General features: G+C 37.3%; 1 protein-coding gene across 1 annotated transcript in view; it reads right to left on the bottom strand.

Moving 5' to 3' along the window:
• LOC135289365 (E3 ubiquitin-protein ligase KCMF1-like) overlaps positions 1 to 16,047 on the bottom strand; it is a 43,703-nt gene that overhangs the window by 20,969 nt on the left and 6,687 nt on the right. The window contains 1 exon segment of the mRNA XM_064402880.1: positions 93 to 260. Within this exon segment, the coding sequence (XP_064258950.1) occupies positions 93 to 260 (168 nt within the window).

The following is a 16,047-nucleotide window of genomic DNA, read 5'->3' as shown; positions in this document are numbered from 1 at the left end:
AGGGGAAGTGATTAATAATTAGAAACATAAAAAACAGCATTATGTTTGTGGACACAATACACAAATTACTGGAGTTTAAAATGATCACTTACCAAAATCTACTCTTGTTAGTATGCACTGCATTGGATGGTCAGTTGTATGCCTTGTTGTCGTTGCACCACTTTCATAACAAGTTGCACACAGATCGTAATCGTAGCAAATTAAACACTTGTACCGGCGACCTCGAAAATTTCCTTTTAAACATGCATCACAGCTGACACCTGTAAACAAATAAAACTGGTTTAAGACAGCAACAAATGAACTTATCTTTTATGAGGAAGATTTGTTGTTATTGTCTCTCAATAACTAATAAAGAGCCAACCATGTCTGACATGTGCAGCTGACATGAGACTCAAAATTTTTAAATGCATTTCTGTCTTGAAAAAACACCATTATCCCAAAACTAGGATCTTGAATTCTTGAAGTAAAGCACACTCAAGCACCTGAAAGAATAACAGATTAAGTTATAAAAGCTCTTTGGCTGCATCCTCCTACAGACACCTTTACCTCTGAGTATCAACTGGTATTTTGACTGTTCAGTCAGAAACTGTGCCCCTTTTAAAAGCTAAATTGTATAATGGCTGACCAAGAGGAAAGAAGAAAAACAACCAAATCAACCACTGCCAAGAGCATACTAGTTTTTCAGCCTTTAATTCAGCAGTTCCTAATATTTTAATTCTGAATAACAATATAGCCAGACATTTCATGTGGTACAGAAATTAGGACGTTTTCCCATGTTCTTGCAATTTAGCCTGCATCAGTTCTCCCCATTCTATTTCTCCCTTAAACTCATTCTTTGCAATGTAAATTAGTCACACTTGCATGTGTATCTGAGAAATGTTTTATAGCTTCAAGAAGTTTTAATTTTTCTTTGTATGGTTTCAGTTCTCTCTGGATTGCCTGGTTAAGTGCAGAAGTGGCATCATCTTGAAACCTGCGAAGGCTAACACAAATGTCTTTCAACCACAGCACCAAATTAAGGGCCTTCACAAAAGAAACCACACTGTGAAAAACCAAGGCAGGATTTGGATCAACACCTTCTTTCAGCATCACTTAAGATTTCCTCTTCAGAGTTTGGCAAAAGCACAGACAATTTTAGAGCAAAATGCCAGAACAAAAGAGTCACGTTGGCCATACCCCTATTTTTTTAAGCCTAGTTGTCAGAGGACTAGTGCAAGTTACAGAATTTTTTTTGCATTTGTTTTTACTACTCGGTAGCATCTAATAGAAGCTTTACCACAAGTAATTCAGAAATACATTAATAAGCAATTTCTTTTTAATCTCCCCAACTTGTTCAAAGAATTAAATCATTACATTCAGAGAAGCAGTGAACAAAATTATTTTATCACTTTTACTTTTCGTTTCTCCACCTACCAGAACAGCTTGAGGCACTAATAGCTTATAATGTCTAAGCATAGTGCTTACGTGAATACTGAACCTATTTTTAATTCAACTCACTGCTTGTATATTCTGCAAGCATCATTCTATGTGGAACAGCATATTATAAGAAAGTATTTCCAGAATCTTTGTTAATAGCTGAACTATGTTTTGAAGATGGTATGTTACCATCTTCAAAGTTCGTTTGGTTGGCTTAAAAACAACAACAAAAAAATCTTTCTGACTTAACTTTCTTTTCCCTCAGGTTTCATCCACAAACTCTGAAGATTTTTAACAATCTGATTATTTAGACACCGATAGCAGGTTAGTTTCTGAGAGCACTTGCTTGCTAAATTTGTAGTCTGAATTTCACTGCTTCAGTTGGTTTGTTTGCTTTTTTCTTCCCACAGAGAGACCCACAAAATTCTACCTATGCAGCACACAGATCTTCCCAACAATGGACACTGCACATACAACACTTCGCAGCTACTGGCAGCACTGCGAGTCTCTTTGTTGCCTACTAAACTTTCTAGAAAACATCTGATCAGCAAGTTAGACATCCCACTGAAATAAGCAGACTAGTTTAACCTAGAGTCTCTGTCAGACACTAACAGCCTTCCAACTGATGTACTAACCCATGCTTCTCCAGAAAGTAGTATTTTTCCCAGTATTTTCATTTAAGCTTGGAACAACTGATTTAATGCAGACGTAAGCCTCTTTGCAACAAACTCCTGTCATGTGCTCTCTCAAACATTTACATCATTCCTACTTGAAGACAGACATTTTTAAGAAGCTTTAATTTACATGTTTTCTTCACATCACTACTTCTCCAAATTATTCCAAACTGTAATCTCCATATATGATGTGTTATTAACTTCACGGAAATTCAGTCATAAACATAAACCACAGCAATGTTTGTATTTAAAACTTTAGAACATTTGCAGTGAGAATCTAACAGGTCTTCAAATAACAGGTGAAATTTGTTACTTATCATCAATTATTAGAATGTCTACAATCTGCTTCAAAGAGAAAAAGTAATATTAGCATAACATATCCCTATGGCTGGTAAAGTCAGATCAAGAGAACAGCAATGTTCTAGAGACAGCGTTCTTTCTACATCTCTCAAAGTTGGCATTTTACAACAATCACCACATCCTCTGCTCTGAGAAACAGGCTGGCAGCAAGGGATCTACCAGGTTACGCTTATATCCTTGTCTGTAGCAGAGGATGAAAACTACAGTAGGGAAAATGATGAACTGAAATTTAGGAGTTAAGCACATAGTTAAATCCCCAGACCTGCTCTTGACTCCAGCAGGATCTCTTTTCCAGAAATTATGTTACTTATTTTTCCCTTTTAATAACAGTCTGAGCAAAGTCAGGCCTGACAGCTCTTCCTGTTCCTTTTCAAGCCTATTACTTGGCTGCCAAAATTTTGACTACCTACCCAACATGTGATCTAGAAACTGAAATAACCAAATAATTTCCTCCCACCTTATACTTTCTACTATAACAAAAGCTTTTGATTTTAATCTTTTACACTTCCATCTTTATATCAACTTAAATTCCAAAAGTTGGTTCTGCCTCAAACCTCAAACCCCCAAAGATAACATTTGATTTAGAACTGCTTGTCTTTCACTATGTCTATCCAACATTTCCCTGCATTTACCTTACATTTCCAAGTATGGCAGGTATGTAACAGATTCAAGACTGTCAGATTAAGCAGGATGCATCCACATTTATCACAAGTTTTGCAGGAAAAAAAAACCCCAAAAAGCAAAAACAAACAAACAAAACCCCAAAAAACCAAAACCCACATGCTGGAGAAGCTCACTTTAAAGCAGGGAACAAAAGCACAGAACCAGCCTAAAGAAAAGCATGAATACTTTGTGACAAGTATTTAGATACACTTCTGACTTGCAAGAACTGTTACTATTGACTTCTAGAAGACTCACAGAATGAAATCCTATTAACCCAAAAAAACTTGCTGTTCAATGAGAACTTCTGATTCACCTTATGGAAAATATTGGCTTCAAATGGTAAGAGTAAGAAATATCCATTTTAGTTACAGATTACATTACATTGTACATGATATTGGAGGCATCCTCAAACTTTGTTCTACTTTGTTACTGCTATACAAGTACCAGCATACACTGCGTAACAGAGATCACATCTAATTAAATCCTTTCTGATCAGCATAAAATGCTCTTTTAATGCAACACTGTTCCAGCAGAGGACAGCATTGTGCTAGAAACCTAAGGAACTGTGGTTCACCTGTAACTATCAAACATCAGATTCTGAAAGTTTCTTCAGTAGTATTCCCTTGCAATAAGAACACTCAGTCTCTCTAGCTTTACTCTGAGTGAAGTGAGTCAGGACATACCTAACAGTCCCATTAATAAACTATGTTTTACCCCTTCACTACGGAAGTCTTACTATGTTTATATGAAGCCCACATCTTCTTTTCATCCAGGTCGATTACTTCAGCATTTTACATGCTGAATGATTCTCAAAAAAAAAAAAAAAAAAGGTCCAAAAAATGTTCTTTCCCAACACCTTTCATATTTTAATCCTCACAGCCAAACATACTTTGATCTTATGACACTGAACTGGCTTTGCTAGAAATTAACTAAAATGAATGTAATTGGTCCTCCATTTAACAGATACACCTAAGAGAGCATATAATCTGAATTTATAACAGAGAGAATAACATTGAAAAAACCATATGGGTTCAAGTACTATACACACCAGGATCAATTTGCATTTACCATTTCAAGCAAAGCTATATATCAGTGAAAGTGCCTGTAATGTCCCAAGCCATTACTGCCTTGAATAGACAAATATTTGTAAAAAAAGCAAAGATTTTCTCCCCTACTTAGTGTCCTTGAGAACTATGGGCAATCAAAATAATAAAATAATGATGTTTGAAGCCCAATAATCAGACCCAGACAAAAAAATTAGTTGAGAAATTGTAGAAAACTCAGCACTTTTTTCTTGTAAAGAACATATGGCCAAAGACGAGTAATATAGAGATACTGAAATAAGTTCCAGCCTCAATATGAGGCCTTGAATTTTATCAATATTTTGAACATATTGTTAAATTTTTAGAAATTAAAAAAAAAATACCAGTCATTAGGAAACATTTTAAACATATATAAAGCCAGCATCTGAGGTATCCAAACTGTGAAAACAACAATTAGCTCCAGATAGGAATTTAATTCTCAGGAATAGCAGAATTATTAAATATTCTTTTCTCTTAGCAATACACTGGAAGACACTAGTTTCATGGGTAGTTATCAGCATTTAGCATGTCAGCAGCTGAATATACAAAACCCAACTGTCTGAATTCAGGTACTATTTTTTGTTCATCAGTGCTCAGAGTGAGAATCACTGCATTTCTTTAATGTACAACACAAATGCAAAATTAGGCAATCAATGGTTTCTTCTCCAGAAAGAAAATGCCAGCTATTTAAGAATTTCTTCCTAACTTACAGGAAGTACTGAAAGGGTTCACCCTTCTAAAGACTAAAAGTATTACATGCAAGAGTACCACTCAGTTTGAAGGGACTAGTACCTTTTGAAAGCCCCAACATAAGCATGCAAGTGAAAATTAAAAAGATGTACTGCCTCTTTTGTGGTACAAAAGTTTGCAACCTGTATACTGCATTTTATTTATATATTCAGAAGATCATACATAACACTACTTCTAAAATGCATCTGATATGTTTTAGTGTAAGATGTCCTTTTAAGGGATTGTTCTGGGTTTGTTCAGTTTTAAATAAATTTGCTTTACATTAACTGTCTCATCTGTACTCTACATGCCATACAGCAAGTCCAAACCTTAAGATATTCTACTTAAGCAGTTCATTTATTTCCAAGACTGAAGAAAGAAAAATATATGCCATTTGATACTTAATAAAAAAGAAATGCCAATTGTTTCTTACTTTAATAGATTCATTTCTCAATGCAGACTACTGCCTAGTTTGAGAGGGCAAATTCTAAGAACTTCTACTGTTTCTGTGAGCATTTCATGAGAAAAATCAATGAAACAGAATGTTCATTTTTGTTTACTTTTCCTGATGTTTACTAAAGCAAACTGTGAAAATAAACATTAAAGACACCTACAACATAGAACCTACTTCATCACCATTGCAGCTGTAAGTACTGAACTGAAAATTCACACATCATACCCCTGAAATAATAAAAAAACCCTCTCTGTTCCCTTACACAGTCTGCGTACAACGTGGCTGAACATGCAGGATCTTCTCACAGCAAAGTGGAAGAAGTAACCAGATTGAAAAGAATTACTAGGACCAAAGTTGCAGGCAGAGATGTTGTTGACTTGGAAATGGAAAAAAAAAGGAAGGAGGAAAGGGAGGGAAGTAGGCCTACAAAAGGCTTTTTGTTTTCTTCACTGCACTCCTTCCTCTCTGGAGTAGAAACAGACACCTGAATCTGCTCACCTCTGTTTTCAACTACCTTCATGAAGCCCATTTGTATAGTGTCTGATACTTAGAGTCACAGAATCATCAGGATTGGAAAAGACCCTTACAGTTACCAAATCCAACTGTCCACCCAGCAATACCACTATAATCCCGTAACAACTAAATCCTATCACCCAGCACCAGATCCAGCTGCATCTTGGATACCTGGCTCCCCTATCCCCTTGACAATTCCAATCCTTGACTATCATAATTTTTTTTTCTGATATCTAATCCAAATTTTCCCCGTCTCAGCAGTAGGCCATTTCCTCTGGTCCTCTCACTCCATACATGTTGGAAAAGACAGACCCCCACCTCACTACGACATCCTTTCAGGTAGTTATAGAGTGACAAGGTCCCCCCCGAGCCTCCTCAAGACTAAACAAACCCAGCTCCTTCAGCTATTCCATTTTTCTGGACTTTTCAAAGCCTTGTTGCTCTCCTCCAGACACATGCCAGCACCTTAATGTCCTTTTTAAAGCAGAAAGACACATGAGCACAGTGCTCGAGGCATGGCCTCAGCAGTGCTTAGGACAGGGGGACAACCATTTCCTTAGCATAAAAACAAAGAACCAAACAGTACAGCTGGCCCAGCAAGTTCCAGCCTTGATCCATGAACTCAGCCTGCTGCAAAAAGAAATTTTTCAATTTTTGCTTTAACATCCCAGATTGTGGAAGTTATACACACAACAGTTTCACTCATCTTGGGCATCAGGAACAAGTGATTAGTAAGCACTTACAAAACTTGCCCAACTCTACATAGGAATCATGCAGGATTTCTGGTCAAGCCAATATGGATTTCCAATTTAATATTTAATACTGTCTCACATGTGTCTTATCACTCAATATAATTTAGCGATCAAAACCATCACAACACAAAAACCTGCTGAAGTACTGTAAATATATTAAAAATAAACATATTGCAATGGACCACAGGAAGTTTACAGTGTGGCAGCAAAGGAACTGGCACCAGACATGACTTCATTTAACAACTCTGTTAATCTGGAAGATGGCCAACAGTATGTGAACTCTATTAACAGAAAAATACTTACATTGAGAAAGCTACCAACAGCTCCAGGGCAAGAAAATAACAGTAAAAGCACTAAGCTACATCCTCTATCTAGTAAAATCAATGGCAATGTTTCTCACTCAATAGGACAGGACCATGTTCCTGAGTTTGTTTCAGGATGAGACGACAGAAATATACTGCTCAGGCAAGCACCAGCTAAAAGAGAATTGGGGCAAGAGAAAGTACATCACATGCAATCTACAGGTGTAAGAGAGTTTTACAGGTGTAAGAGACATGAAGAAAACTAAAATCCTAAAAAGAAATTAAATAAAAGACTACTTCTCTGTAGTCCCCTAAAAAATTAAGATACAGCGTTCTCTGAAAATAAACCTTCATGCATTTTGGATTGCCGTTATTTAGAGAGAGTGGCATAAAAAAGGAAAAACACAGAATAAGACACGTGTCCCATCAGGCTTAGGAGACAACTAAGTAACACAGACCAGCTGAACAGAGAAAAGTAAATATACTTGAAGAATGCTTTTTCTATGATCCACTGTTCTAGGCAGATAAGAAAAAAAACCAAAAAACCAGAACACCTGGTAGAGGCTAAGAGAAGCTTAGCTGAAATTAACTATTTAGGTACACCTTAGACATAGCTCTGGTGTAAAGAATACACACTCAACTTTATCTGCTTTTGCAATATTAAACTCACTCCTGATCCTTTTAACATCACCCAAATAGGCAAACATGGCAACCTTTTCCCACCCTGTGGAATGGAGAAAAGGCAAGATTTATCACAGGTAACAATACAGAAAGTAGGCAATACTGGCTGGGAAAGCAAAGAGCTGGAAGTGAAAGACAGAAGAACTCTGCATGCTGCAAGTGCTCCATGCATTTTAGTAGTAACGCTTTGCGATTACATGTCTTGTAATAGCTCAGACTTAAAAGACTTGCACCAACTGGTCTGCAAATACACACTTTCCAGGTCATGAAACACATCTAGAAAGCAGTTGGAAGAGGGAGGGAAATAAAAGCAAGTGGTTCTTCTCATCATTAAAGAAAGCCTAATGCCCAATAGTAATGCCTAATGCAAGGCAGTCACAGCTACATTCCTCCCAACCCACTCAAGCCAAAGAGAGGAGCACAAAACCACCTTCAAACTTAAAGACTACCTTCAAAATCATAATTTTGAATGACATCACATTATCATAAAAGGAATTTATCTTTCCTTAATACCACAAGAGGTCTAGTAACTTGTAAAAATAATTAAGTCTCTATGAACACAACACAGAGGGGAAATAGCAGGTTAAAACCCTACAATTTATTCATTTAAATAGTTTCAATATTCTAACCTCGGCTTTCGCAAAGCACTTTTCTTATTCTGAACATAAACAGACTTCCTTGGCAACTTTTCTTCCCCCTCTGTTACACAGAGATACCATACCTGCTTCTCAGGTTGATAACATGTCTCCAGAAACTACAATTGCTTATGACAGGAAGGCTATACCAGAAGTGCACTGTGGGAATGTAGCAACCTAAAGCAAAAAAGATTAATGTCTACTTCCAGGCTTTGAGTTTGCTCCCATTCCTCCCTCTTCTTCTTTACAATTCTTCACAGCAGACTTCTTTCCTCATTCAAACAACCACACAATGGTCTGGGTAGGAAGAGCTCTTAAAGATCACCTAGATTCAACATCCCTGCTGCAGGCAGGGACATCTTTCACCTAAACCAGGTTGCTTCAAGCCCCATCTAAACTGGCCTTAAACAATTCCAGGGACTGGGCATCCACAGCTTTTCTGAGCAACCTGTTCTAGTGCCTCATCGTATTCAAAAGAATTTTTAAAAAAAATTTAATCTAAACCCATCCTCTTTCAGTCTGAAACCATTCTAACTTGTAAAAAGTCCCTCCCCATCTTTCCTGTAGGCTCCCTTCAGGTACTTGAAGGCCACATTTAGGGTACCCCTAAAGCTTTCTCTTTAGGCTGAACAATTCCAGTTCCCTCAGCCTTTCCTCATAGCTGAGGTGCTCCATCCACCTAATCAACCTGGTAGACTCCTCTAGACTCACTCCAACAGTTCTATGTCCTCCCTGGGACACCAGAGTTGGATGCAGGGTTCCAGGTGGGGTCTCACCAGTGGGAAGTAGAGGGGCACAATCCCCTCCCTCCCCTGCTGCCCACACTGCTTTGGATGCAGCCCAGGACACATTTGGCTTTCTGGGCTCTCAGATTATGTCCTGCCTCTCATGCATCAGCATCCTCAAGCTCTTCTCAGCAGGCCTCCTTACATGTTGTTCATATGTTCCCTGTATTGGCAACACAACCATTTGTCAGCCATAACAAATACCTTACCTTTCTCCTCGTTCTTCTCATGAGGAAAAGTTTCACTGAGCTTTATATTACCTATTGTTTCATTTCTCTTGTCACCTTAAACTGCACATGCATAACAATCAAAGCATTATGTTCTGGAACGCTTCCCTGGTAGTCCCGATCATCTCACATGTATCCAACTTACTTTTAAGAATAATTTACTAACCACTCCATTTGAAAACAATAGGTCACATAATTTTTCTAAAGAGCTTCTGGTGTATCACTAAACACTAAAATCTATCACTAATTTGTAGACCATAGCTCAAAAGTCTTCTGCACTTAAGTATTTTTAATGTAACTAGTTCATCTTAAACAAGACTCAGATATTTTACCTCATTTGCTGAACCACAAAACAAACCAGGTGTCAATAATACAGCATTTTATCAAAACAGATAAAACATACCTCACCTCACTATTTAAGAAAAAAGCAGAGAAATGGTCAAACTCCCTTTATGTCTCAATACTTACTATAGGCTCAGCTGCCATGCCACTGCTACAAATGCATGAAACAGAATTTTAAGGATAAAAAAAAATTCAGTGTAACAAATCTGACAGATCTCCATTGAAAAGCTTTTAAACAACCTATTAGAAAAAAACCCTGTAATACAAAGATACTAGTGAGAGAAACCTAGATAATGAAGCAGGGGAAGGTGGACATATGAGAGGTATTTTAGCTGTTTTATCTCCATATCTGCCTCTTGGAAGCATAAGGTTTTCCTTTACATCTTCAGTCTAATTTACAAGCTCTGTTCTCTACCACCCACTGGAAACTGATTGAATTCCACACAGAAAGGTGGTTTTCACCCACTAAACAGTTGAGCTTCTTCAAGTTCTCAAACGCTGACAAGCAAAATCACTCATCCTCAAACGTGTATCTTCTGCAATTAATACCTTCTTTAAACATGTACACTGGTTTTTAAGACTGCCTCACAGCACACAGTGTTGGATTCTAAAGTTTGATGTGTCCAACGTGCAACCACAAATATAGCAAGTTTCCTAGTCTACACCTAACTGTAAACTAAAGTTAGGTACGAAGGATATCCCTTCAATTTCCCTTGACAGTCTTCCAGGTGATGTCACTGGGATGCATGGACGAAGAGATACTTCAGCTTGTTCAGCTGAACAGGATGTCTACAGTCCCAGTACAGCTTCAAGACACCTGTTGTTTTAACAGATTTTCCAAGCTCTCTACTCACTGTTGCAACACACCAGCTATTTCAAGACAGTAAGCATTAGCCAGGTTCCTCTCAGTGTGCTAGTAGTTGGCAGCTACCTTACTTCACTAACACATGTTTAAGCAGACCAGTCAAACTCAGCAGCAACTCAACACTTCTTACCTTCACAAAGTCTATGGTTCTGAGAGAACTGAAAATTTTTTCAGGATGGAAGAGGTATACCAATGCACCTGAAAGGCTGTACATATAAAATACATTTTACAACTAAGGGGTTTGTAAGGGTTTTTTGATTTGCAGGCATTTTGCAGTACAGTTACAGACCCTAATGTTGTAACTTACAGCCAATGGTACTGTCAATAAGGAGTCAATTTTTCTTATGTATAATTACAGGATGCCTACAATTACTGCATGAGGAAAACTAAAGGACCCAATTATTTACACACAACTTGTTTCATCTTATTTAACTCTAAGGCTTGCTCAATCCTGAATATAGGCCATCAGATTTCCTCTGCAGTTTCTGATTTCTAAGATATTCCTGAGTCCAGCAGCTTCTCTAGTTTTTCAATTAACTAGAACAAACTATGGTGTGGACTTTTAAATTTGCTATACACTGCCGAGATCTCCAACTGCTCAGCACTGTGAATGAACATGCAGGCAATGTCATCTTACTGATTAGGGATATCTAATGCCATGCCCTATTGCACAAGCTAAGAAAATGTCTGCCTTCTTGGAAAGTGGTAATTTTTGAACAAGGACATTTAGAAGGAATAATAAAGTTGGAAAAAGCTCAACACAACATTTAATGCAAGTATGACAAGAGTGTTCATCAGCAGATGACTTGAAATACTTCCCCTGAAGAATACATCACAGTACTTCTAAAGTTTTGAGCCTGGAGTCCTGCACCTCATTCAACTATCATCTTGAAGTTCTTCAGTCTTGGCTAAATGAATGTATTCTGGCATGCAATTCTCAACAATCCATTCCTTCACTGTCTGGTCATTTTCCTTTAATTCCCCATGCTTCCAGAACCAAAATATTAACTGAACTTTGAGGAACAGAAAGAATGATAACTCACAGTAACTGGCTCCAATACTTAAGAGCTGGATAATATTCTAACAAACTATGAGATAACCCAAAACGTATTACTATCCTCCATTTACACTTTTTTTTAATGTGTCATGAGTTAAACTTGAGAGTTTATATCTTGCAGATTCTCTGCTTCTAAATAAACTTCAGACAGCAATCTGCAACAGCACATTATAAGTACAAATTTGACCAATAACAGTCAATTATTATCTACACTATAAAGACAAGTTCATATCCTAATCAATCTTGTGTATCTTCAGTTACAAAGCCATTCTTCTACAGCAAAATCTCAAGCTGTTTTCTCTGCTCATCACAAATGTCTTTCAGAATAAGGACCACTGTATGTTGTCAGACCCTGCCTGGCATTTGACTGGCCTTATGGCAAACAGCCTTGGAAAAGACACCTGCAGATCGCAGTATCCATTCTTTCTGAATTCAAAATAGGCAAATAGGCTTTTATTCATCTTTGGAATTTTCTAAAATTGAAGACAACCAAGGCAGAAGAGAGCTGGAAAACGTGTTTGACCTATTCCTGAGTCAAGACATTCTGCAGTTTCTATACTCCATCTTCTTAAACCTGCAAGGTGTCTAATTAATATAATCAACAGGTCATGGTTAACAGCAGAAATAACTGACTTTCATCTGCACACTCAGAGATCAAACTACACTTACTGATATTTTCATCTTACCAGAACAGTACAAATGATAGCAGGAAACAGGTATGGAATTAAAATCATCTGCATTATTTTATGCATATCTAGACTGAAAAATCTTAGTCATTACATAGAAAGCTCTGCATTCTCTACAGTTTTGTTAAGCTTAGATGTCTTTCTTCAAGGGCATCCTTGAAATCACTTCCAAACTTACCTCCTTTTCCACAACTAGTTTCAAAGAGTCCACTTTGGATGTGTGAAAAGTAATACTAGCAATAATTCAGGGGTGAAGTTAGTAGCATTATTTACTCTCAGGAAGTAAAGACAGAGGAAACTTTGGAAGCTGCAGAGGCACAATTATGTCAGTCCAGATGTGACCTTTGTTCCAATACTATTACTCCTGGTACAGTTTCTCTCACTTCATCGGTGGATCATAAGCTGCTTCTCACTACAGAGATTTTCCACTTGCAGTGATAACCCACACCTCAGCTTGCATGCTGAAATACACATAACAGCTGTACACTAAACTCAATCTCAGCATTCCTGCCTACATTAAAAGCATATGCAAATATGCAATAATTCAAACATTTCCTTTGTTGAGGAGAAGTTATGTGATGGTATCCTGAGCACAGAGAAACCTTTGTGCCCAAACCACAGATTTCTTCAAAGTTAATTTAATTCTATCATGAAAGAAAGTCCAACTGACAAGGGTTTATGATCAAAACTCACAGCAGTTTAAAATTCATTCCAGCTGAACAACAATTTCTGAGCATGCTCAGCTAATACACACACATACACAGAGGTAAACATGCAAAAATATATTTCCAGTAAAACTGAATGTCGATTCTTAGCAGAATCATTTATTTGGAGATAAAGACAAAAGTTACTGACGATCACACAGGAGGTCCTTATGCAACTATATACTAATGCATTTGTGACCTTGAAAATCATGTATGATCTATTGCTGGAGCGAGGATACTTGAGATGCCTATCAAGTACCCAGAGTATCACCTATTTGACATCTCACAGCACTGCTCTCCAACCACGCACCTCCAGGAGGCCACTATTCATCTGCTAAATTATTCTAATGTTGTTCTAGGCACATACCTAGGTGTTTATTTCTAGAAGCTGCCATGAAGTTCCTCCCATACCATCAAGCATCCGGAAAGCAACTCTGTTGGTCTGAAAACTGGTCTGGAAATTAGTTTAAAATTACAACCCAAAGATGAATATTGATATTTTTATCTGTCACATTAATTTATGCTGATTTCTACACTGTTTATACACAGATTTCACCTCATCCTTTCAAATTTTTAGAGTAAATACAGTCTCATAGAAGAAGCCATTAGAAATCACCTTCAGTCAAGAATACTGGATGCTTTAGTATCAATGAGCAGTAAATAGCATTTACACTAGGAATCAACTGTTACCAAAGAGTTTTGTAAACAATTACTCCGCTCAAGAAATAATTAAAAAATACATCAGTTATAACTTAATCAAGCTTTCACTACTAAAGGCACCTCATCACTTCAGCCAAGCAACAAAACCAAAACACAAATCCATCTCCGTATTTGGCTGCCTAAAACCCTTCCAGCAATAGCTTTTTGTTCTGAAGTAAGTGAGGGCAAGTTGTGCATCAAGAAACACCAGAGCCTTTCTTTTCTAAGAGGCTTACAGAGCCAGGCATTAAATTTCTACTGCACTTGCACCCAGCAGGGGTCTACAGCTTCCCAAGGGGTTGTTGAAAATCCCACCCCAGAGCACTCAAAGGAGGAAAGTAGGAGAGGGAGAGCACAGCAAGGAGAAGAAAGTATAGTGACCACAAAATAAGAGGGCAAAGGATAAGAGATCAAAGACAAAAAGAAAGAAAGCAAAGATAATTTATCCTACCAGAGACAGCACCTCTTGTCAGTCAAGACAAGAAACATTGCCTCCCAAAAAGAATCTGGCACCAGGAAGTGGCAGAAGGGGGAAAGACCAATCTGACCTGAGGTAAGAAAAAGAAATGCAGTTACATTTTTTTTTAGAACTTTGTTGTTTCATCTTCCTTTTGCAGCTTATTTTTAAAAAACTTTTTTTAATTAATATTTTTCTTCATCTGGATTTTTGTCAGTTACAACAGTTGGATGATACAATTAAATGTGGAACAGAATCAACAGTACTTTGATAAAAATGAGAAGTTAAAGACAAATTTTAAGTAATGTGGGGATATAATATGAAGTGATAGCTGCCAACAATATATGCTAGTGAAATGTCCCAGTGAGTAAAAAATTTGGAAGAATGGACTTACATCTATAAAACTCACTGCAACAGAATACAAGATCACTAATTTCTACCAGTAGAAGACTTTGCTGACTGCCTACTGCCTGTTGGCAAGATAAAATCTACACCTGATATTCATGTGCACATGGGAGAAACATTACAGTCTCTTGCGTCCAGGTTCCAAGTTTATTGCAACAAAAATGTTGTACCCATGTCTCCAGCTGAGAATGGGGTGACTTTTAGAGACAGTGTCCTAGAAGCTCCAAATAAAGCAATCACAACAGAAAGAACTAACACAAACATAAAATTCACTGCAGGGTGACAAATGAGCAATAAAAATGAATGCTCATAAAAAGCAAATCATAGACTATGCCTAAAATTTTTTACAACTATTTAACCATTAAAAAAGAAAGGAAATAAAAATTCCATCAAGTGAATCCATTCATCATCCCCCTATCAACTTATTCAAACTACATTCTCAGAACAAACTGGGCAGGTGGGGCGGAATAATTTCTTTGTAACATGTCAGAGGCTCTAGTGACTTCGAGTCATACTTAAAAAATAACTCCAAACTATAACAAGTAACTTCAAGTGGTGGAAATAAAGCCATTACCTGCACACACCTCTGATACAACTCCAAGGATTTTTGTGATGCTGCCTCACAATTTTTACTTGGCACAAATCTCACTTCTAAACTTTGTAAATGACAATAAGCCACACAAAACTTTTCAAGTAGATCTGAACTGAAACACTGGGTTTATACATATTTTCTGAAACAGTGAAACTAATGAGCTTGTCTCTATGCCTCACACTAAATTCCAAATGCTTACTTTACCATGTCAGAAATGCTACACAGAAAAAAATATGGATAACCACTAGAAATAGATATACAGAAAACTGTTGGAGTAAGTTCAAATCAGACACTCAAGTGATGCTTATGGGAACGGGAGCTAAGAAATAAGATCCTTGACAGTCACATTTGAATCAGAAGTAGTTAAAATACCTGGAGCAGAAAGTTTAAGATAAAATTCAAAGCTTTAACTGTTAAATCTGGATATGAGGTAGCTTCAAGGACAATCAATAAAAAAATTCTCCATAATCTCATCACACAGTGTACAAAAAAGCAGTTAAATTTTATTCCTTCCCTTGAATTCATGAGACTTCTTCTAGTATTAGAAAAGGGAAATCACAGATTATCTTTTATGCAGTGATGCCTTTCTTTCAGATTCTCTATTTGCCTGAGGCACACTTTTTCAATTTCTGTCCAGGCAATAATTCCCCCTCACACAGCCTTACCTCCTGAGTCACTAACAGCACTCTGCTAGAGTTTTCTGAACTACTCATGGTACCTTAATAATGTTGTTTCTGTGTGAGTGAGCAACGCTTCTGCCCATAGCTGAAGTTTTGTATACCCTTCTCAATTATGTCTCCATTTTCAGAACCTACAGCTACCAAATCTGCTCATCTGTTGTAAATCCTGTAGAGGGCAAGAACACATTGCACGTGGGGATTTAGCCCAAATGATTCCAGGAACAAAACCCAAGAAAGTTCACTACCTTACTCACATTAGAATATACATATCCAAAGTATCAATCTAT

Source organism: Passer domesticus, chromosome Z, assembly GCF_036417665.1.
Source record: "Passer domesticus isolate bPasDom1 chromosome Z, bPasDom1.hap1, whole genome shotgun sequence".
Lineage (NCBI taxonomy): Eukaryota > Metazoa > Chordata > Aves > Passeriformes > Passeridae > Passer > Passer domesticus.
This window is presented reverse-complemented; position numbering and strand designations above follow the sequence as displayed.